This window comes from Arabidopsis lyrata (assembly GCF_000004255.2).
Source record: "Arabidopsis lyrata subsp. lyrata unplaced genomic scaffold ARALYscaffold_1, whole genome shotgun sequence".
NCBI classification, from domain to species: Eukaryota; Viridiplantae; Streptophyta; class Magnoliopsida; order Brassicales; family Brassicaceae; genus Arabidopsis; species Arabidopsis lyrata.
The window spans coordinates 32450675-32470921 of record NW_003302555.1 but is presented as its reverse complement, the minus strand read 5'-3'; the positions used below and the strand labels follow the sequence as shown (position 1 = coordinate 32470921).

The following is a 20247-nucleotide window of genomic DNA, read 5'->3' as shown; positions in this document are numbered from 1 at the left end:
CGTAAAGTCGGCCAAAAATATGATGCGGTTACTAACTGAAGTGTTCGATCTCTGCCAACATGTCCCTCGCAATGGAGCTCTCGTATCACTTGTAAGCGTAGACTACAATCGGGAATGCAAAGTCTACAACCCTTGAATAAAAATCCGTCAACAATAATGTAGTCATCATTGTCTCCACGTTGAACATCAGTCCATATCTTTCCAAAAAAAGGATCCACTGGGTATAGATCGGGAAGAACTGAAAATCCAACAACCGAAACATGCATTGAAGCTACTAAGGCATGACGACGGCTGAGAGCGTCAGCGACTCTATTAAGTGTTCCCGCTTTATGTTTGATAACAAAAGTGAACTGTTGAAGACAAGAAAACCAAGCAGCATGTCGTGAGGATACCTTATCTTGAGAACTCATAAGCTTAAGAGCATCATACTCTCGGTGAAAAAGATAATGTCTCCAATGTTTGATTGCTTGCACCACCGCGTATAACTCAACATCGTAAGTGCTATATCTCTCATGCAACCCCGCCAATTTTCTCACTAAAAAACGCAACCGGTTTACCTTCTTGACTTAGAACCGCACCAATCCCTGTTTTAGAAGCATCACAATGAAGTTCAAACGCAAGGTCAAAGTTCGGGAGTGTTAAAACTGGAGCTGTTGTAAGCTTTGTCTTAATCACTTGAAAAGCTTCTTCCGCAGCTTTGGTCCATACAAATGGTGTCAACTTGATGCAATCAGTTATAGGTGCCATAATGCTACTAAAATGGTGAATAAAACGACGATAGAATGATGCGAGACCATGAAAGCTTCTAACGTCGGTTACCGTTCGTGGAGTTGCCCAAGAACTAATTGCTTCAACTTTAGCTGGATCAACAGAAAGACCTTGTTGGGACACTACATAGCCGAGAAACAATACTTGAGAAACTCCAAAGAGCACTTCTTGTTTGCTCCAAATAATTGTTCACGTCTTAAAACCGTTAACACATCACGTAAATGTTGGAGATGATCTGAAAGGGATAAGCTAAAAATCAGTATATCATCGAAATACACTACAACACAACGTCCGATAAAAGGCCTCAAAGCTTGATTCATAACGCGCATAAAGGTACTTGGCGCATTAGACAAACCAAAAGGCATTACTAGCCATTCAAATAAGCCTTCACGAGTTTTAAAGGCTGTCTTCCATTCATTTCCAGGCCGAATACGAATTTGGTGGTACCCGCTTTTAAGATCTAGCTTGGAAAAAATGGTGGCTGATCCAATCTGATCAAGTAAATCATCAAGACGCGGTATCGGAAACCTATACCGAACTGTAATCTTGTTAATTGCACGGCTATCGACACACATTCGCCACATACCATCTTTCTTAGGAATAAGAAGAGCGGGTACCGCGCAGGGACTAAGGCTTTCTCGCAAGTATCCTTTTGATAATAACTCCTCAACTTGTCGACGCAACTCATCATGCTCTTGTGGTGACATACGATAATGTGGTCTATTCGGTAAGGCAGTGTTTGGAGCTAGGTCGATGCAATGTTGAATGTCCCGTAAAGGAGGAAGACCAGAAGGCAGCTCCTCTGGGAAAACATCACTAAATTCTGTGACAATAGCCTGGAACTCCGCTGGCACGTCGCAGTTAGAAGGTGAAGACATAGGTTTTAAAATAAGAGCCATTCCGCCCTTAGTTATCTCGCATTCTTCAAAGAATTGTGTTGCCTTAACCAACAACACAGGTTGTGATGACTTCGTTGATGGAGAAACTTGTATTAAGCTTGTGTCAGATTGAGAAGATGGAGCAGAATCTTGTGAAGGTAGAAGAGTAATACGATTTCCTTCATAGCTGAAACTATAAGTGTTAACAAAGCCATCGTGAATTGTACGCCGGTCGTATTGCCATGGACGCCCTAAAAGAATGTGACAAGCATCCATTGGTATCACATCGCAACAAACCAAATCCTTGTAATTTGCCCCAATAGAGAAAGCTTCTTCTGAAACAATGTTTGTGCAACTACCTGCATCAATTATGAGACGACAGACTTTTCCTCGAATTGTAACGTGAGGGGTAAAAAAATTTCTCCGAATCACTAAAGCAATACCCGTATCCCCTACAACTTGTTCCTCTGTTTCTTCTTGTGTTTGAGCTTTGATTTCTTCATCATACACAACTTCTTCTTCACCAAACAGAACACGTTTAGGACAATATGGCTGACGATGCCCTGTTTCCCCACAGTTAAAGCACTTAAATGTCAAAGATCGAGTAGGTTTTAGAGCCGAGACTGTGCCGTTGACATCTTGAATAGTAGACGATGTAGGCTGCTCCGTTTTAATGGAGTGACTAGTCTCTCCATTGGTAACAGCTCGGAAACGAGGAGTAGATGAATTCCATGAAGAAGAGGAACGCAAATTTTGCTCAATCAACACCGCTCTTTGATGTGCTTCAGAAATAGATGTCGGATTAAAAAGCAAAAGTTGGTTTTGTATCTGCTGCTTAAGACCTCCAATGAAGCGTGAAATAGAGTGCTCCTCTGCCTCAGAAAAACTGTTGCGAGCAAGCAGAGAAAAAAAATCTGAGGAATACTCATCAACACTTCGAGTTCCTTGTCGCAAATTTTGAAACTGGGTGTAAACTGTCCTCGCATAATTGTAAGGAAGAAAGTAACGGCGCATATCTTTCTTCAGTTTTTCCCATGTATCCACACTACTTTTTCCAGAATTAGCTCGTTGAACTTTGAGTTGTTGCCACCACGCCGAAGCTCGTCCTCTGAAACGTGTTGCCACAAGAGGAACACGCTTGTCAACATGGACACTTTTGAAATCTAACAACTCCTCTATCGCACTTAACCAATCAAGAAACTCTTCTGGTTTCACACTACCCGAGAACTCCGGAAGAGTCGAAAACCCGACTCCCAACGGTGATTTTCTCCACCAAGAACATCACCTAACGCTTGTTGCTGATTTCCATGTTGCTGGTTTCCCAAGGCAAACGGATTTTCATCATCCCCATCTGATTCTTCATCAAACACCGGATTATTCCGATTAGGTCTTCTTGGCTGCGCTTGAATCTGAGCTTGAAGCACAGCTCTCACAGTGTTTGCAACAGAATCCTGCATAATTTGCCTTAGATCCTTAGAAAACTCGGTGAAAACCTCACGGAAAGCAGCGGTCTGCTCGTCACGCTGTGTTTGCTGAATCTTCTTTGGCGGCATGGTGAAAGAACGTCCCTGTCTCTGATACCAACTAATGTAGCAGCTAGAAGCGTAAGAGACAAGAAACTTAAAGATTTGCAAAACTTTAAGAAGCTTGTCGATAGATCTTGTTTGAATGATGAATTCGCACAAGAGTATTGAGAAAGCAATTCTCTTTTATTAATCAAAAACCAAAGAACAATAAAGCTGCAAGTACCCTACTTATACTACTTGTGCGTTAAGCTAAAACCCTAAGACAATGTCGGTCAAGTAAAGAACAGAAAAGGAAATACGTTAACAACCAAAAGCCCAACATAAAAACCGAAACTAAAACTCTCGCTTCAGCCCATGAAGATGTGTAGTGACGCTGCATCACTTTTTTAGCCATCCAAATTTCCGTCAGTGAATACAGCGTTCACATAATTGAACAAGACGGAAACGTACACAAATAGCGTCTTTTCATTACATCTTTCCATTCATTCTCATTCTTCCCACTATGTAACAATGAAAAAAGTTTTTTTTTTACATAATTTGTCATTTTATACAAAATACCCTATCACAAAAATAACATAATACAAGTTTTGTTCATCTCCATATGAAGTGAGGGAACTTTTACTGAGATACTTACTAACATATTATAGCAAGGAATTACCGGCATATGTTAGAGAAGATCAAAGTAGATAGAGACTTTAACAAAAGCAAACGAAAACAAGAAAAATAGTAAAAGACAGAGAATCCATTTCTTCAGATTAGTAGTAGCAATTATCATCGTCCTCTTCCTCGGATGCTTCTTGGATATGGATTCGGAGTCACTGTCGTCGGCGATATCCTCGTCTTTGTCTTTTGACGCTTCTCCAGATACAGTTTTGTTTCCCTCTTCATCATCTTTGTCTGACACTCCGCAGGATTCAGACTTAGCGACGCTATCATTATCTTTTTCTTCTTTGTCCAATGATTCGCTGAATTCATGTATATACCAGAGATCATCTTCATCTCCAGATCCCCCATTTTTGTTTCCATCTGTTTCATCCGTCAAGATCTGGACACCACATTCAATAATGTCGAAATCTTGGTATATGCTGCTGAATTCGAGCACTATCTCTCTGCTAGAGGGGTAAAAGAATGGCATCGGATTCGTTATATGAAATATAAACAGATGCTCCATTCTATATTTGCAGATATCGGATAGGACAAACTTAACGTCAGTGGAGTTTACTAAGTTGCCGATGACTCTGCAACGACACAATAGTCTTGAAACTATAGTAGAATCTTTGGCTTGATGATCGAACTCTGTAGAAATCACAACGCAAACCTTATAGGAAGCAGAATTAGGAATTGTTAACGAATTTCCTCTGGCTCGATGATCGAACAGTGCAGGTACTTTTCTTCCTGGTAAGAGAGCCCGCCCATCAACAAACCATTGTTGAAAAATCGCTCGTCGTGCTTGTCGACCCAATTTGAAGCAGTTGCTGAAATCGAGGTCTGCATTTGGTGTGTTTAAAGGTTCACTTACTCTCTCTAGTGATTCACAATAGTTAGCCCGTAGCCATTTGAGTGAACTCGGGAGCTTCGGCAATGACTTGAGTTTTTTACAGTTTGATAGAGCAAGGACACGTAGATTATGAAGACCTCTGATGCAATCTGTAATACTCTCAATACCACTATTGTCTAGGTGAAGCTCTGTTACACTCGTGGGTGTTATAAATTTAAGTGTAAACCGACGGTTATTAAATTAACCATTGCAACTATTCAATTTATGGTTATTATTTAAACGTACGGTTGCAAACGTACGTCACAACTTTTGAACCATATATAAACTTTGTTTCTCTTGTGTCAAAGAGTAATAAGAAGAGGAGAAAAGAGAGATTCACGAGACTAAAGATTGTCTTAATCTTTAGTGCAAAACACAAAAACAAAACACAAAAGCTCTATTTGTTTCTCTTGTGTCTTAGCCTAGAACAAGAGAGAACTTTGATTGTCTTATCCTAGAAGGGATTTCGTGTAACCCAAGGCTTGAGAAGGGTCGAAATACTCTTTAAGGAAAGTGCTCTCGTGCGCGATTCAATCTCTATCCAAGTTCACGTTCGTTACGTCTCGGAGATACAACGTCGATACACAACAATCTTAAAGAGTATTTACGGTGAACAATGGCTAATGTTTCTGTGCGTGAGATGACGTCAAAGTTTGGCAAATTGGATAAGTTTGAAGGAGTTGATTTTAGAAGATGGCAAAAGAAGATGCACTTTCTCCTCACAACGCTCAATGTGGTTCACGTTCTAAGTGTGCCAATGCCCACCGTGTCGGAGAATGGTGAGAACGAGTCCGTGGAGGAGACAAGGAAGCAACTTAAGTGGGAAAACGATGACTACATATGTCGTGGCCACATTCTCAACGGTATGTCTGATTCTCTCTTTGATGTCTATCAAAATGTCGAATCCGCAAAGGAACTATGGGATGCGTTGGAATCGAAGTACATGGCCGAGGATGCTTCTAGTAAGAAGTTCCTTGTGAGTGATTTTAATAATTACAAGATGTCCGATTCAAGGCCGGTAATGGAGCAATACAATGAATTACTTCGCATCCTAGGCCAATTCGCTCAACACAACATGAAGATGGATGAATCCATCTCGGTGTCGTGTATCATCGACAAGTTGCCGCCTTCGTGGAAAGATTTTAGGCGCATGTTAAAACACAAAAAGGAAGAGTTGTCTCTTGTACAACTTGGTAGCCATTTGCGCATAGAGGAATCTCTAAGGGTGCAAGAGGGTGGAAAACCCAAAGATAAGGAGGCTGAAACTTCTTCAATCAATATGATGGAGGAGAGTGGGAGTTCTAAAATAAAGAACAAGGGGAAGAAGCGCCCCTTTACTAACAACACCAATGATGGATCTAACAAACGATTCAAGAGCGTTTGTTGGATTTGTAACAAGTCGGGTCACTTCAAACGTGATTGTCGGGCAGCAAAGGATAAGAATAAAATGCAACAAAACCGTTTTGGGCAAGGGTCTAAGGATCAAGGCCCATCCTCTCATCAAGGTCAGAATTCTGTTTTTGATTCATACTCAAAAGTGTATTATGTATCAAAAATAGCTGAGGCATTCTATGTGCAGGATGATGAGGTGGCATGGTGGATTGACTCGGGTGCAACAATACATGTTTGCAAGGATCGTGGCTGGTTCAAGACGTACGAGCCGGTTCAAGATGGATCCGTACTTTATATGGGCAACGAGTCAACCGCTCCTATCCTAGGTCGTGGAAAAGTGGTGTTAAAGTTTAGTTCCGGGAAAACTCTTGATCTTAATGATGTAATTCATGTACCCGGAATTAGGAAAAACTTAGTCTCCGGTAGTGTTTTAAATAAGTGTGGATTTAAACAAGTGTATGAGTCAGACAAGTATGTCTTATCTAAGTGTGGTATCTTTGTTGGATTTGGATACTTTTGTAATGGCATGTTTATGCTTAATATTAATAAAGTTGTCAATTCTATTTACATGGCATGTTCTAGCAAAAATGATACTTCTTTATGGCATGCAAGATTAGGCCACGTGCATTATAAAAGAATGATTGATATGTCTAAAGAAGGATTAATTCCTACTTTTGACGTGAATATAGAGAAGTGTAGAACATGCATGTTGACTAAGATAATTAGACAACCTTTTAAAAGCATTGAAAGAAATTCAAAGGTGCTTGAACTTATTCATAGTGACTTATGTGACTTACATGCTACACCATCTTTAGGAAACAAGAAATATTTCATCACGTTCATAGATGATTATTCTCGTTTTTGTTATGTGTATTTATTACATGCTAAAGATGAGGCCTTAGATAAACTCAAGGTTTATAAAACCGAGGTTGAATTACAACATAGTGACTTGGTTAAGAAGTTACGCACCGATAGAGGTGGGGAGTATTATGATCCTACGTATTTTCAGTCCGTGGGCATAATACATGAGACTACGGCTCCGTATACGCCACAACAAAATGGTATATCCGAGAGAAAAAATAGAGTTCTAAAAGAAATGGTTAATTCCATGTTATCTTACTCGGGATTAAGTGACGGATTTTGGGGTGAAGCCATGTTAACGGCTTGTTATTTATTAAATAGAGTTCCCAACAAAAGGAACAAAGTTACTCCATATGAACTTTGGTATAAAAAGAAACCAAACTTGAACTATCTTCGAGTTTGGGGCTGTAGGGCGATCGTTAGATTACCCCAACCAAAGATTAAGACTTTGGGAGAAAGAGGTATTGATTGCATCTTCATTGGTTATGCCTTGCATTCCAAGGCATATAGGTTTTATGTCATAGAACCTAATGATTCTATAGCGGTTCACACCGTAATTGAGTCAAGAGATGCAATATTTGATGAGAATCGTTTCTCGTCGATACCTAGACCAAAGGATTTAGTTCCTAGTTCAAGTGGAACAAAGGAAAGAGACGACATGTTCGTTCCTCCTAACGAGTCACCTATGCTTCGTAAGAGTAAACGAGGGAAAATCGAAAAATCTTTCGGTCCCGATTTTCAACTTTACTTAGTTGAAGGGTCAAGAGATGAGATTGGTTTCCAATACTCATATTGTTATCATATTGATGATGAACCTAGAACTTTTAGTGAGGCTATGACGTCTAATGATGTTATTTTTTGGAAAGAAGCCGTAAATGATGAAATGGATTCCATCATGGGAAATAATACGTGGTTCTTAACGGATCTTCCACCCGGTTGCAAGCCTTTAGGATGCAAATGGATCTTCAAGAAGAAGATGAAAGTCGATGGAACGATCGACAAATTTAAGGCTCGGTTGGTTGTTCAAGGTTTTAGACAAAAGGAAGGCATTGATTATTTTGATACATATGCTCCGGTTGTTAGGATCTCCTCTATAAGGTTATTAATTGGCTTGGCATCCATTCACAACCTTGTGATCCACCAAATGGATGTCAAGACGGCATTCTTAAATGGCGTCTTGGAGGAAGAGGTGTATATGAAACAACCCGAAGGGTTTGTTATGCTTGGTAATGAACATAAGGTGTGTAAGTTGGTAAAGTCATTATATGGTCTAAAGCAAGCACCTAAACAGTGGCATCAAAGGTTTGACGAGGCTGTCTTGTCAAATGGGTTTAAATTAAATCAGGCGGACAAGTGTTTGTATAGCAAATTTGATGATTCCGGTAATGGAGTGATCATTTGTTTATATGTTGATGACATGTTGATCTTTGGTACCAACCTTAGACAAGTAGAACTTACAAAGGAGTTCTTATCATCAAATTTTGCCATGAAAGACATGGGGGAGGCGGAGGTGATTCTTGGAATTCGAATCAAGCGTGAGAACAAAGGAATATCTTTAACTCAATCACATTACATTGAGAAAGTGCTTAAAAAGTTCAATTATGAAAATTGTTCTCCCGTGAGCACTCCCATGGATGCGAGCGTGAAGCTTATGCCTAATACGGGACAAGCGGTATCACAACTCGAGTACTCACGAGTAATTGGTTGCTTAATGTATGCCATGACTAGCACTAGACCGGATATAGCTTATGCGGTAGGAAAGTTGAGTAGATATACTAGTAATCCTAGTACTCATCATTGGCAAGCTGTAAGGCGGGTGCTCAAGTACTTGAAAGGAACCATAAATTATGGTTTGTCATATTTTGGATTTCCTTCGGTCTTAGAAGGATATTCGGATGCAAGTTGGAACACCAACGAGGAAAATCATTCTTCTACAAGTGGTTGGGTGTTCCTACTTGGGGGAGGTGCCATTTCATGGGCATCAAAGAAACAAACTTGTATTACAAATTCTACTATGGAATCGGAATTTGTAGCGTTAGCGGCTGCAGGGAGAGAGGCGGAATGGTTAAGAAACTTAGTCTCTGAGATTCCATTGTGGCTGAAACCGGTGTCACCCATTTCTATCCATTGCGATAGTAAAGCTACTTTGGCTAAAGCTTATAGCCAAGTGTATAACGGTAAGTCGCGACACCTAGGCTTGAGACATAGCGGGATACGTGAGCTGATCACTCATGGGGTGATTACTATAGGATTTATTCGGTCTGAGCAAAATCTAGCGGATCACTTGACAAAAGGACTAGCTAGAGACTTGGTGATCAAGTCGGCTAAAGGGATGGGATTAAAGTCCATTTGAAATCTCTAATGGTGGGATACCCAATTCCCCTCTAATACAACGTTAGAGGCTGAATTCAATGCGGAAAGCCCACACTTAGAGATTGAAGCACTAGTTTAAATCATCCCAAAGTAAGTGCTTAGATCTGCAAGAAAAGGTTAGGTTGAAGTTTTCTTCTTAATAGATCTTTTGAAAAATTGCATTTTGCAGGTGCAAGATTAAAAGATCTACCTATATGGGTGTGAAGTGTAGCCGCTTCAAGAAGCTCGGACTTGGCTTTGTACACACTCATGAAAGGATAAGGACACATGGCTTATAATAGTGTCAAGGATAAACACTTAGAGTAGTGAGTGAATTCGTGTGTGTATTATCTTCATGTGCTCAAAATGAGTTGAAGGATTCAATCCGTAGGACATCTTGATTCTCGAGCATTTGGAATGTGTAATATTACTAAGATGTAAATTCAATCGTTACGATATTTACATTTATGCATGAGTTTGATTTATGTGTTGTTAATTTTGTGAATCAAAGATTACACTTAAATGGGGGAGGAATGTTATAAATTTAAGTGTAAACCGACGGTTATTAAATTAACCATTGCAACTATTCAATTTATGGTTATTATTTAAACGTACGGTTGCAAACGTACGTCACAACTTTTGAACCATATATAAACTTTGTTTCTCTTGTGTCAAAGAGTAATAAGAAGAGGAGAAAAGAGAGATTCACGAGACTAAAGATTGTCTTAATCTTTAGTGCAAAACACAAAAACAAAACACAAAAGCTCTATTTGTTTCTCTTGTGTCTTAGCCTAGAACAAGAGAGAACTTTGATTGTCTTATCCTAGAAGGGATTTCGTGTAACCCAAGGCTTGAGAAGGGTCGAAATACTCTTTAAGGAAAGTGCTCTCGTGCGCGATTCAATCTCTATCCAAGTTCACGTTCGTTACGTCTCGGAGATACAACGTCGATACACAACAGTGGGGAGATGTGTTGAAAAGGTCTTGAGATTTACACTGCCACTTATATCGAAAGACTTAAGAAGCGAGAAATGCCTAAGTGATGCGGGAAATTCTGCAACCGTTGTCTCCATTACAGAGAGGTTAATGATGTTGGTAGGAATATCTGGAAAACTTCTCAATCGTGAGCATCCCATCATCTTGATCTCTTTAAGAAATGCCAAGTTAATGAGAGTTGGAATGACTTGTAGACTTCTGCAAAGATTCGTCTCTAAGTAGTTTAGTTTACGAAGATTAGAAATTGAGGATGGAAGCTCTACCAAAGCAATGCATTCATACAGATCCAATCTCTCAAGATTTGAAGCATTTGAAAGATCTGGAAGTTTCTTCAAACAAGATGACCCTCTGAAGTTCATCTTCGTGAGATTTAGAAGCGGCTGAACGTAAAAGTCAGAACATAATGAGAACTTTTTCATCTTATTTTATATATTTCAATGTGAATATCAATTATAAGCTCTCTCTTTTCATATCAACACACATAAAGAACTAACCTGAGTTCCGTCCCATAGCTTCTCGAGCTGGCTATCCGGCATGTGTAGTTCAACGAGATTTTCTGGGCAAAATCTACGAGGAAGAGTCTTTCTCTGGTATGCATCCCAACGTAGTAAGCTTAGGGGAGGAAGAAAATCCATCTCCTCTGGAATGTGCAGTTGTCTTTTTCCAGTAAGCCACCGATCATAAACTTTTAGTAAGAAAAGATTGTGCATTCTTTCAAACGCCCTAGCGCTTAATGTTAATTTGTTGATCTCTCCTACGTCAAAGGATATACCCACAATTGATCCATTACCCTAACAAAAACAATGCCAAAGCAAAACTTGTTAGTGGCAAGATGATCTGCTTAAATTGCAGTGCAAAATGCAAATCCCTTCAAACAGAAAGCTTACTTCTGCATTTTCCAAAACATAGGAAATCTCTTGGTTATCTACAAGAATCTGGCGTTTCCAAGGCTCTTGTTTGGAAATGACTTGTCTAGCCATTACTTGTAGCAAACGGTGCATTACCACTTCACCTTTAGCGCCATGACCTATGTGTATGAGATGTCTATTGGCTAATATTTTTAACCCAGGTAATATTTTTAACCCAGGTCTAACATTCAAGTTAGTTTTTGCCAGCATGGATGTCACATGATCAGCATGTTCATAGTTGAAGAAGACCGCAATGTAGAGAAATAGTGCTTGGTCTTTCTCATGTAAACTTTCATAGCCCACTTTCAATACACTCTCAATTCTTCCATCAAGACAAGTTTGTAATCTTGGTAGCTCTTCTATCCAGTCAGAATAGTTCTTTCCCCGCAATGATGACCCCAAAACATGTAGAGCCAATGGAAGATTACCACAAAGCTTTGCAACTTCGACCGCAAGATCCATAAACCCACCAGGTGGAGAGATTTGTCGAAAAGCAGATAGACAAAAGATCATTAAAGCTTCTCTACTTGATGGAAAACCCACATGGTATATATCACTGATACCATGTTGCTGCAAAATCTCTTTGTTTTCAGTGGTCACTATGACCCTACTTCCTGGACCAAACCACATGATATTAGCCAAAGCCTCTAGTTGATCTAGACTCTCCACATCATCAAGAATGATAAGAACTCTTTGGTCGTGTAGCCTTTCTTGTATCACACCTGAATGGCCTATCTTAATGCCATCTAGGTTCAAAATCTTTGAAAGAAGTTGTTCTTGTAAGCGTAACTTCAAACCATAGTCAACAAGACCAATCTTATTGCTTTCATGAAGGTTGTCCATAAAACAATTATGCTGAAACCTGGTAGATAGTGCATTATGTAAAGCTCTAGCAATGGTACTCTTACCAATGCCTGCAGTACCAGAGATTCCAACAATCTTAGCTCCATCATTATCTAAATCAAGCAAAGACTCCATTTTTCTCAAATGAGCTTCAAGTCCAACCATGCCATCAAAATCCCTAGATGGTGTAACATTCAGTTTATCTGAAACATCACATGCAATCTTCTCGATCATTTTCGCTTCATTGTCCCTAACAAAAGGAAAAGGAAAATTTCTTATGTTCCCAAGAGAGCACAGATTCGACCAAAATAAACAATAAAAACACACTCCAAAACATAAGCAGTAACAAACATCTTATTAGGATTAAACACTATAAACATAATAGCAAAATTTGATCAAATATACTTCAAGAATTGATAATATAATCAAACTCCAATTCATTAGATAAACTTAAAGATTTCAAATTTATAACTATAATCAAATCCAGTTCATCACAGTTTTGGAACTGTTTTGGAAGTGTTCTCCGGCTATGTTGCCCACAAAGGTCAAAGCTTGGCTCCATTTTCTCCGATCCTCCTCTGTTTTACGAGCACAAGTTTGAGTGAAAGCAGTCCCAAAATCTCCAGTTTGTTTTCGCACATCAGAAGGATCTACTCCGTAGAAGACAGTCATTACTATCTGCCCTAATTCTTCTTTGCAATCCAAAATCTCCAATAGCTCATCTAAACACCAGCTTGATGAAGCATAGTTCTTCGAGAGCACGACGATCGCAATCCTCGATTCTCTAATTCCTTGTGTGAGAGCTGGGGCGATGATTTGGCTTCTCTCGATCCCTTGGTCATCGAACATCGTAATTCCATTGTAGATAAACTGCTTGCGTAAATGGCTGAGGAATGTTTTGCGGACGTCTGGTCCATGGAAGCTCGTGAAGACGCGGTATCTCCAGGTACGAGATGAAGAAGAAGAAGAAGCCATGAGAGATGATCTTGAGTGGTTCAAAATCACAGATTCACAGAGATACGCCTTTTGTGGAGGAAAATATGGCAGCCGTGTTCTTACTCTGAGAGAGAGAGAGTGTGTGAAATGAGAAGTTTCTTTGGAACGTAACCGAATTTCAAACGAAAGTAGAGAAGAAAAAAGAAAGTCAACGTGACTTTGAAGAAATGGGAATGTGGGCTCCTGTGTAATAATGCAAACGCGCAATGAAAGGTTTCTTGTTGGGAAGATTAAATGCTATGTTCTTTTTTTTTTAAACAGATTTATCTAAACGGTATAAGAGATATCAGATATGTATGTCAAAGCTTTCAACGTGGACTCAAAATAACAGACAAATCTACCAAAGCTTTCAACGTGGACTCAAAATGAACATGTGAAGAAGAAGACTTTAAGAATTAGGGCACACAATCGTTTTAAACTTATGGTTACTCGATTTTATGTTTTTTTTTTTTATCTAAAAAATTTAGACTATGTATTCTAAACTTCCTCAGATCATAATCTAAACATTTAAAACAAAATATTTAATAAATTTTCGGTTTCCTTTTTAAAAGATTCACTTTCTATATTTAGAAGTTATAAACATTTCAGAAATTGAAATCTCTATTATTTTAGAATAAAACATTTTCTAACGTTTTTAGAATATAGTATAAATCGTAGAATCGATTTTCTAACAAAAATTAGAACATCAAGGAAAGCGTAGAATACATGTTCTACGGTTTTAGAAATTTGTAATCCGGTCTTCTGAATTTGTTAGAACAGAAATCTAGTCTAAAACTCGTTGAACATGTACAAAAGTTTAGAATAGAAACTCTGATATTCGCAGAACACTAAAAAAACGTATTCTAATAAGATGAAATTTTATCCATCAAAAATCAACTTTTTCAACTAAATCACCAATTGTTTTTTACAAAGCATCTATATTTTTGTATATCTACATATTTTTTTGGTAAAATCATTCAAAAAATGCTTAAAATAGAGAGTAGAAGTATTTTGGTAAAAAATGACATTCTCAATAAAAAGGTGTACATGGTCAAACTTATATTTTTATCAATTATCATTAGTGTACCCTAATCTATCATGTATCTCTCTATAAATAGTTGTAAATCTCATTATAATAAAGTTAAAATATTAAAATTCTATATAGTATAGAGCTTACGATTCTAAAAACCTAAAAAAATTTTCAAAAACTCTTAGCCGTCACTATGGCAACTACGACAAATGCAAATAGTGCTCCAGCCACCGGTAAAGCAATCCAGACCTCCTCTCCAACACTCTTCAATGTCAACACGTCTAACATCACAAAACTCAACTCCATGAATATGTACCTAGGTCAGAGTAGTCCTATCATGGAGTTACCCTGGTTGATTAGCATTTCTAGACAGAACCATGAAGAAAAAGTTCTTGTGATCGCTGAAGATTACGCTACTTTGTACAAAGTCAACGAAAGGTGGCCTGGTCATGCCGTCCTCATTCCTTCAGCGTTGGATCCTCAAGCCGCACACAAATTTGGTTCCCAGGTACAGAGAGACTTTTCACCTTTTCTTAGCCAACGTCCGTCCCTAGCTTGATATAATAATATCCTTAACTTTAAGTTCATAAAATCTATCTTCGAAACTCGGATTTTTATGTATGTGTCTTTTGTAATTTAGTTAGAATACTTATTTTTCTACTTTGCATAGATCTTTGATTTTGTTTTATTAGCTAGCTAGTGTTATTTAAAAGATTACTCAGATCATAACTTTGTGAAATGATTTTGCCTCCCCTGTTTTACCGTATAGCCGCTTAGAAACTCTCTTTTATGTCTTGCGGTAGTTATGACTTTTACCACAATGATGCAACCAATAAATCAAATTATTATTGGGGAAGAAGTTTGATATAAATGTATCACAATGATGCTAGTAGTATTTTTCTTTCTAAGAGGTGGAATAAAATAATATGGTTGAAGTGTATTGATCATACGTATGTAATGCATTAATTGTACTAGGTCCCATTCTTCTGATATCTCTTCAATTTTTTCCGAAGAGTCGATGACTGTTCATAACTATTATATTGACACCGATGTGATAATCTATGCAAAAAATATGTATACTAAAATGCGAATAATCAGATATTTTTAATAATTTATTATATTCGATAGGGTTTTTTCAATTTGACATCTCGGAGGCCACAACATCTCTTGAACATTTGGAGCTAGGTTACAATGTTATGTACAATGATGTTGATATGGTCTGGCTACAAGATCCGTTTCAATATTTACAGGGAAGCCACGACGCATACTTCATGGATGACATGATTGCGGTACGTAACATATCTGCATCTTTTGCATTTTAATTAGAGTGTTTATGTATCTTTATTCTTTGTTTGATTTTGGTGCTGCCAGATTAAGCCTTTGAATCACTCCCATGGTCTACCACCACGGAGTCGAGGCGGAGTGACTTATGTATGTAGCTGCATGATTTTCTTGCCCACGGATGGCGCAAAGCTTCTAATGAAGACACCCAAGCAAAGAAACCACATGATCATCAGCCTGCTTTTAATCGGGCACTTCACAAAACAGCTAATCAAGTATTTATTTTTACTTCCTCCAAATTCCACATCTGCATTCTCTAAAATTTTCACAAGCTTTGTTTTACCCATTCGTTAGGTAAAATGACATTAAGATTTAAGATCTCCAAAGAGTGTGTGATGATTCCACATCGAAAATTAGAATGGACCCAAAATAATAAATAAGACATTAACCATTGTATTCATTACCATTTGAATTTGAATTAGAAGTTCATGAAATTTAACATGGTGTCAGAATCTAGTTTAATCAAAATCAGCTGGATTTAGTAAGATTTATGGTTGTTTTTAAAATGTGCTTCGGTTCAAGATCGAATGATAAAAGTCATCATCTCGATGGAACGTATTAGGATCACACATTGGAAGTTAGACTAAACTTTTTTTGGTACTTTGATATTCTAAATTTATCTACACATAACTCCTATTGTCTACTTATGAATGTTCGATTACGACTTTCGTTTCATACAAAAGGTTATTTTCATAATCTAGTTTGTAAACTCAACTCGACCGGTCTAAGTAAAAATTATGGTTGGTCTTAAAATATGATTCAGTTCAAGATATATAGGCCGATATAAACCATCATCTCGATGGAACGTATAGGATCACGTAAGTTAGACTAAACTTTTTTGATATTTTTTTTGTTCTACTCATAACTCCTCTAATCTACATATAAATGTTTGATTTTTATTACGACTTTCGTTCCAGTTTCAAAGGTTATGTTCACTTGTTCGAATTCATTCTTAACTCTTTTGTGATCTTCTATTAAGCAGGTAGATGTCTACTTGCTTCCGCAATCAGCATTCCCGTCAGGAGGATTGTACTTGAAGAATGAGACATGGGTTAATGAGACAAAAGGGAAGCATGTCATAGTTCATAATAACTACATTATCGGTTACGAACGGAAGATGAAACGCTTTCAAGACTTTAATCTATGGCTAGTAGATGACCATGCTCTCGAGTCGATCCCCACTGGGAATATTAAAGTAAAAATTTGAATACACCAAAAAATATTCCTTCTCTTTTGTTTTTATCTTAAGACTAACATCAATACGAATTCTTTGCTATTTCGTATCGCTTCTCAGGATATATGAAGAGCTAAATACTACTACTGAAGGGAAAAATCAGACGACCATAGGAAGAAAACAGAGGAAAAACAGGCTTAAAAAACATAAGTTACCCTAGAGGCGGAGTGACTTATGTATGTAGTTGCATGATTTTCTTGCGTTCCACGGATGGCGCATAGCTTCTAATGAAGACATGGGTTGAGGAAATTCAAGCTCAACCTTGGAATAACACCCAAGCAAAGAAACCACATGATCAACCTGCTTTTAATTGGGCGCTTCACAAAACAGCTAATCAGGTATGTAATGTTGCTTCCTTTAAATTCCACATCTACTTTCTCTAAAATTTTCACAAGATTTGATTTACCTATTCGTTGGGTAAAATGACATTAAGATTCCACATCGAAAATTAGAATAGACCAAAAATAATAAAGAAGACACATGAACCATTGTATTCATTACCAATTGGTTTTGAATTAAAAGTTCATGAAATTTAACAAGGTCTCAGAAACTAGTTTACTCAAATTGGCTGGATTTAGTAATATTTATTGTTGGTTTTAAAATGTGATTCGGTTCAAGATCGACCGATAAAAGTCATCATCTCCATGGAACGTATTAGGATCACATATTGGAAGTTAGACTAAACTTTTTTGGTACTTTGATATTCTAACTTTATCTACACATAACTCCTATTGTCTACTTATGAATGTTCGATTACAACTTTCGTTTCACACACAAGGTTATTTTCAGAATCTAGTTTGTAAACTCAACTCGGTCGGTCTAAGTATAATTATAGTTGGTCTTAAAATATGATTCAGTTCAAGATACATAGGCCGATATAAAAGCCATCATCTCGATGGAATGAATAGGATCATGGAAGTTAGACTAAACTTTTTTGGTACTTTGAGATTCTAACTTTTTCTACTCATAAGACATAACTCATCTAATCTACATATAAATGTTTAATTACGACATTAGTTTCAATCTCAAAAATTATTTTCACTTATTTGAATTCTCAACTCTTTTGTGATCTTCCATTAAGCAGGTAGATGTCTACTTGCTTCCACAATCAGCTTTCCCATCAGAAGGATTGTACTTCAAGAATGAGACATGGGTTAATGAGACAAAGGGGAAACATGTCATAGTCCATAACAACTACATTATCGGTTACGAACGGAAGATAAAACGCTTTCAATACTTTAATCTATGGCTAGTAGATGACCATGCTCTCGAGTCCCCACTGGGAATATTAAAGTAAAAATTTGAATTCACCAAAAAATATTCCCTCTCCTCTCTTTTTGTTTTTATCTGGAGACTAACATCAATATGAATTCTTTGCCGTTTTTCGCCTCTCAGGATATATCAAGAGCAGAATACTACTACTGAAGGGAAAAATCAGACGAAAACAGTGAGAAAACAGAGGAAAAACAGGGGTAAGAAACATAAGTTACCCTAGAGAGGACTTTTCTGATGTACAACAAGTATAGTATCTCGAAATTGTTGCCCACAGGTTTATTCAAACTCTATTATTTAGATTTATGTACAAGGTCACTAATCATAATAATATGATAATTATACATCAATACATTCATCAGCTTTATTTCATTATGTCTTAGAACCGATTCTCAAATGAGAAATTTCTCTCATCGAAACATGAATACTTGTCATTCTATAGTTGCTTCAACCTTTTTTGGATAAATCAATTATCACATATTTTTAGAATATTAATTAAAGTAGTGCATACTTTGTTTATTTTTTATAATTAATAAAATAAAATAACCTATATATCAAGCTCCATTATGTATAATTTTAAATTATATTTTAATACTAATTTAATTGATATTAAAAAAATATTAAATTAATATTGTTTTAGTTCATACAATAATATAATATTTTTAAAATTAAAAATATATAATTTGATGATTTTTGTCAACATTTTGGTAAAACCTTGTCTAGTTAATTTTTTTTTTTCCCTATTTTTCTTAAGTTTACTCTATGTACCTTTGCTTAATTGTGTTATTTAAGAAAGTATAACTCTTTGATTGTATTATTTACCATCGATTGCATTTTTAGTTTTTGTTATTAATATTAAGATTACTAATATTGTATATATTTAACATGTAATTTGATGTTTTATATAAAATATTAATGAAAATTTAACATAAAAATTTTAAATTAAGTAATATAAAAATATTTTATTGATCTTTATTTCTTTGCTAAAAAAATAGAAAAATATTATTAATATAGTTATGAGATACCCAATAGGCATCTCACCGGTGGAGGTTGTATTTGATAATGAAGTTTTCAACTTAAATTAAAATAGATATAACTAAAATTTTGGTGAGATACCATCTTAGCGACAAATAATAGGAAACTTTTTGGTGGCAAAGAAAACAAAAACGAAACTATGAGTCTAAATGGTAACATCAAAAAAATATTCAGCCAGATTCAGCATTTTTGCAGTGACCATATAGAAATGTTATAATTAAGCAAGATTCAACAATTCAGCTGAATTCAGCCAGATTTAGATTCGTCGGTCACACATGAATGATCCCATTCCCAAACTCGCAGTGGAAGTTCAGGTCCAAGAGAGAAGTCTCTCTCCATCAGAAAGATATACAAACTCAATCCTCCTCATCATCAATACCATAAAGGATGAGATCCTTGTAAACCCTGCCACCGGCCATCGAACCGTAACGTCAATTCCGCTTTCCTATAAATCACTTCCCATCAATTTTAGTCTCCCTAGTTGTAGTCACCAACACATCCAATCGTTACTCCACGATCGACTCTATAGCGACGGCAGCAATCAACTCAGGTTTTGGGTACAATGGCGTTGAATTGAATGTGAGTGTCACATTTAGTTACTGGTACTTCCATGTCGACGAGAGATCATTAAAGATATCAAGGATGGTTCTACAAGGGAGCATGAAAGCAGAGGAATTGAAGAGTTTGAAGATGAAAACAGAGTCATGTTCAATTTGTCTCTAGAGTCTAGTCTCCGGTTTGAAAACAGTACCCACTCGCATGAGTTGTTCACATGTCTTCCATAATGGATGTCTCGTTGAGTGGCTATACCGCAAAAACACTTGCCCAATGTGTCGGACTGTGCTCTACGATCGATGATTATTGGAACAGAAGATTGAAATTTGGTTTCATCTACTGAGATAGCATTACTTGGGTATGTAATTTAGTGTTTTTTGGATTTTAAATCGAATTCAAGAAGAGGTTTGAAGTTTGTAATAGCATCATTACTTGTAATCACATAAACTCTAAACTTTGCTGGTATAAATAAGTTCACATGCTATTTGTGAAGTCTTAATTAATAACAAAAACCCTTCACATCAAGCTGTTGCTGAAATTAAACTCTAAGTAAAATTGTTAAAATTGGTTTATGGAAAACAGAGGAAAAACAGGGGTAAAAAACAGAAGTTGCCCTAGAGAGGACTTCTTCTTATGTACAACAAGTATAGGATCTCGAAGTTGTTGCTTGGAGATTTATTCAAACTCGATCACTTACATATATATGTTCAAAGTCTCTCATCATCTTAATATGCCAAATCCAAGA

General features: G+C 37.0%; 2 protein-coding genes and 1 pseudogene across 2 annotated transcripts; 2 read left to right on the top strand and 1 right to left on the bottom strand.

The window, feature by feature from the left end:
* Positions 1-3774: 3774 nt before the first annotated feature.
* LOC9330717 (disease resistance protein ADR2) lies at positions 3775-13533 on the bottom strand. Its single transcript, XM_021011970.1, has 5 exons — positions 12568-13533; positions 11197-12312; positions 10804-11100; positions 10279-10689; positions 3775-4874 (listed from the first exon to the last, which is right to left on the bottom strand). Exons 1-5 carry the CDS (start codon positions 13033-13035, stop codon positions 3840-3842), a joined length of 3327 nt encoding a protein of 1108 aa, XP_020867629.1. The 5' UTR covers positions 13036-13533; the 3' UTR covers positions 3775-3839.
* A 2858-nt stretch (positions 13534-16391) lies between these two features.
* On the top strand, positions 16392-18266 carry LOC110224793 (UDP-D-xylose:L-fucose alpha-1,3-D-xylosyltransferase 3-like). The gene is made up of 4 exons (XM_021011979.1): positions 16392-16601; positions 16701-16978; positions 17725-17933; positions 18036-18266. Exons 2-4 carry the CDS (start codon positions 16868-16870, stop codon positions 18133-18135), a joined length of 420 nt encoding a protein of 139 aa, XP_020867638.1. The 5' UTR covers positions 16392-16601; positions 16701-16867; the 3' UTR covers positions 18136-18266.
* An 887-nt stretch (positions 18267-19153) lies between these two features.
* Positions 19154-19909, top strand: LOC9328039 (annotated as a pseudogene).
* The last annotated feature ends 338 nt before the right edge of the window (positions 19910-20247 follow it).

Excerpts from the sequence above, each read along its gene's own strand:
- LOC9330717 (XM_021011970.1), bottom strand. The coding sequence starts at position 13,035 with ATGGCTTCTTCTTCTTCTTCATCTCGTACCTGGAGATACCGCGTCTTC. Across the intron at positions 12,313-12,567 it reads CCGGAGAACACTTCCAAAAC|AGGGACAATGAAGCGAAAAT; the intron begins AGTTCCAAAACT and ends TTTCCTTTTGTT. Across the intron at positions 11,101-11,196 it reads ATGTTTTGGAAAATGCAGAA|GGTAATGGATCAATTGTGGG; the intron begins GTAAGCTTTCTG and ends TGTTTTTGTTAG.
- LOC110224793 (XM_021011979.1), top strand. The coding sequence starts at position 16,868 with ATGAAGACATGGGTTGAGGAAATTCAAGCTCAACCTTGGAATAACACC. Across the intron at positions 16,979-17,724 it reads TTCACAAAACAGCTAATCAG|GTAGATGTCTACTTGCTTCC; the intron begins GTATGTAATGTT and ends TCCATTAAGCAG. Across the intron at positions 17,934-18,035 it reads TCCCCACTGGGAATATTAAA|GATATATCAAGAGCAGAATA; the intron begins GTAAAAATTTGA and ends TTCGCCTCTCAG.